The 2,938-nt window shown below is 42.7% G+C and overlaps 1 protein-coding gene across 1 annotated transcript; it reads left to right on the forward strand.

Moving 5' to 3' along the window:
- The first annotated feature begins 1,096 nt into the window (after nt 1-1,096).
- On the forward strand, nt 1,097-2,191 carry LOC128824859 (testis-specific serine/threonine-protein kinase 1-like). The gene has a single exon (XM_054006731.1). It carries the CDS (start codon nt 1,097-1,099, stop codon nt 2,189-2,191), a length of 1,095 nt encoding a protein of 364 aa, XP_053862706.1.
- The last annotated feature ends 747 nt before the right edge of the window (nt 2,192-2,938 follow it).

Raw genomic sequence — 2,938 nt, forward strand, 5'->3', positions numbered from 1 at the left:
TTCTACATAGATTTTACAGAGGAGGAAAATGAGGCAGGGAGAGATTAATGAATTTGCTCAAAGTCACAAAAGAAGTCTAGAATTAGAGCCCATGCCTCTCACTCCTGCACTTCCCCCACAAGAATCATAAACCCGGGCCTGACACACGAGGCTACAACACTGTTTTTACAAGACCCAGATTCAAATACCGGTAAGATTCCATGTTCCATCCATGACCGCTGCTCAAGTCGGGACTGCATCACCTGGTCTGGATGCTTACACAGAGCACCCCTCAGTCATAGCCCTCGCTGTGTTGCCAGATTAGTCTCACCACGTTATTCGTTCCTGTGTGTTGGAAAATGGGTTTACCATTCACCATTGTCTTACTAGTGACCTGCAAAGAAAAAACAAGTTGGGATTTGTTCTTGTTTTTACTTCTTTATGGCCTGAAAGTTGCTGGGTGGGATTCACGGCTTTTATATATTAGAAATAATTCTCTTGGACTTCCCATTTTTATAGGCAATACTGATCACATTCCATGCAAAGAAGCATTATCCAATCCCATATCTCATCCTGGATCTCCTATCACTATCAAAACGCTGACATGGCCAAATCTGAACGCCTTATTTTCCCTCCAAAATACACAGCTCTCCCTTCATTCTCTGTCACTGTTAACACCACCCACTTCTCCTCTTGTCCACTCAGGCTCATAACTTAAGGATCCTCTTTGACTTTTCCCTCTCCTTTGCGCCATATATCTACACTGTATCCAAATCTTGCCTCTTCTTCCTCCATAAAATATCAAGGATTCAACCTTTTTCTGTGTCGCCATACAGCTAAAAATCTCTTCCAGGCCTCCTTATGTTCCCTTCCTGTCCAGCTAGTTTTGTGGGAAATAAGTCATATTTTATACATTCAGTCACCACTAATATCAGCTCTGCTTTATGACATCATGTGCCCACATCACATATAAAACAATGCTAAAGGTTCTACATCATCCAACTAAAGAGAACTACAGTATCTCAGATGACCACCATGGAATGTACGAGAACAAGCTGTTAGCGTGTGTGATGCACAGTCAATTTCAGTTTAGAAATCTCTCGTTGCCTCTGGCACCATGGATGATGCTGCAATCCTTAAAAAGAGAGGCTATGTCTTGGGAATCAATCTGGGAGAAGGGTCATATGCTAAAGTGAAATCTGCCTACTCTGATCGACTGAAATTCAACGTGGCTGTGAAGATAATCAACAAGAAAAAAGCTCCTCGTGACTTCCTGGAAAGATTTCTCCCCAGGGAAATAGAGATTTTGGCCAAAGTGAATCATCGCGCAATTGTGAAGACCTATGAGATTTTTGAGACATCCGATGGCAAAGTCTACATCGTGATGGAGCTTGGCGTACAAGGAGACTTACTGGAGTTCATCAAGAGCAGAGGCGCCATCTCTGAGGATGTAGCTTGCAAGATGTTTCACCAGCTGTCTTCTGCCATCAAGTACTGCCACGATTTGGATGTAGTCCACAGGGATTTGAAATGTGAGAACCTCCTTCTAGACAAAGACTTTAATATCAAACTGTCAGATTTTGGCTTTTCCAGACGACTGACTCGAGATGAAAATGGCAAGCTTATTCTCAGTAAAACTTTCTGTGGTTCTGCTGCGTATGCAGCCCCTGAAGTGTTACAGGGCATTCCCTATGAGCCTAAGATTTATGACATATGGAGTCTGGGTGTCATTTTGTTTATAATGGTCTGTGGATCAATGCCATATGACGACTCAAACATTGGAAAAATGCTAAAGATTCAGAAAGAACACAGAGTGCACTTTCCCAAGTCCAAAAGCTTGACAGTTGAGTGCAAAGATCTTATTTACCGCATGCTGCAGCCGGACGTGGCTCGGAGGTTGCACATAGAGGAAGTTTTTAATCACATGTGGATGCAGGCTCCAAAACCCAGAGTTCCTTTGGCAACTTCATCTGTAAAAGAGGGAGAGTGTTCTCAGAATCTCAAAGAGTTGAAGTCAGAGCACAGACAGGAAATAGAACCCCTGGGGGAATCTAAGCCAAATAGACCAGATTACAAAACTGAGTTTAAAGTAGTGCCCAGATTGGAAGCAGTACCGGAAACAGAGGCTGCTGTTCCCGAGGAAGAGCAAGCAGAAGTTAATGATCTTATAGATCAAATGCAAAGAACGGGGATCAAAAATGATCAAAAATAGTGATGATTAAAGGATAGCCAAGGGTAGTATTTTATCTAGCCCCCAGAGGACTAATTGACAAGACTATGAAGTGAGGAGTATGAAAAGGACCAAAGCAGAAAGACGTAAAAAACAATTTTATGAATTCTTTTAGATCTCTATATTGGTAGCGACATGGCTGAACAATCCATCAATAAATCACTACATTCATAACGAAAGTGTAAATGTAAGGAAAGGAGTATTTTTTTCTCCTAGTCAGATCCGGCTGTAGAATGGTGTAGACACTGCTACAATGCATGGCTTCTTTTGCTACATGTCTCCTGTCACTGTGAAGCTGTTATGAGATCTGTCATCATTTTGATATTTGGGAACGCACTGAGCTGTAACCAGCCTCTGACAGCCTGTTCCCTGAAGCAGTAGAACAAAAAGTGATTGTCTCCTTCCATTAATCGTATCTTTGAGCTAGTTCTCAGTGCCAATTCCTGAAGTCATCTGAAAATGCACAGTTGAACTTGGAAAGACCTCTAAGCAAGTCAGCATTGCCAGTTCTCCCCATATGGACGAATTCAGGCTTAACAAGACCTAGGTCCACCAAAACACTATGGGGCTCCAACTGTGCTTACGTGGCTCCAATGCAGGCAGGAGCATAAAGGTACATTTTGACACAGACTTGCGTCTCTCTGCTATAGCTACGTGAACCCTGAGGGGTTTCATTTTTGATGGTGTCCATCAAATCAGCTCTGTTGTTCAGTTCACGGGGGGTTGGAA

Source organism: Malaclemys terrapin, chromosome 16 (assembly GCF_027887155.1).
Source record: "Malaclemys terrapin pileata isolate rMalTer1 chromosome 16, rMalTer1.hap1, whole genome shotgun sequence".
NCBI classification, from domain to species: Eukaryota; Metazoa; Chordata; order Testudines; family Emydidae; genus Malaclemys; species Malaclemys terrapin.

Bases quoted from the DNA above. Each gene is read 5' to 3' on its own strand.
- LOC128824859 (XM_054006731.1), top strand. From the start codon at position 1,097: ATGGATGATGCTGCAATCCTTAAAAAGAGAGGCTATGTCTTGGGAATC.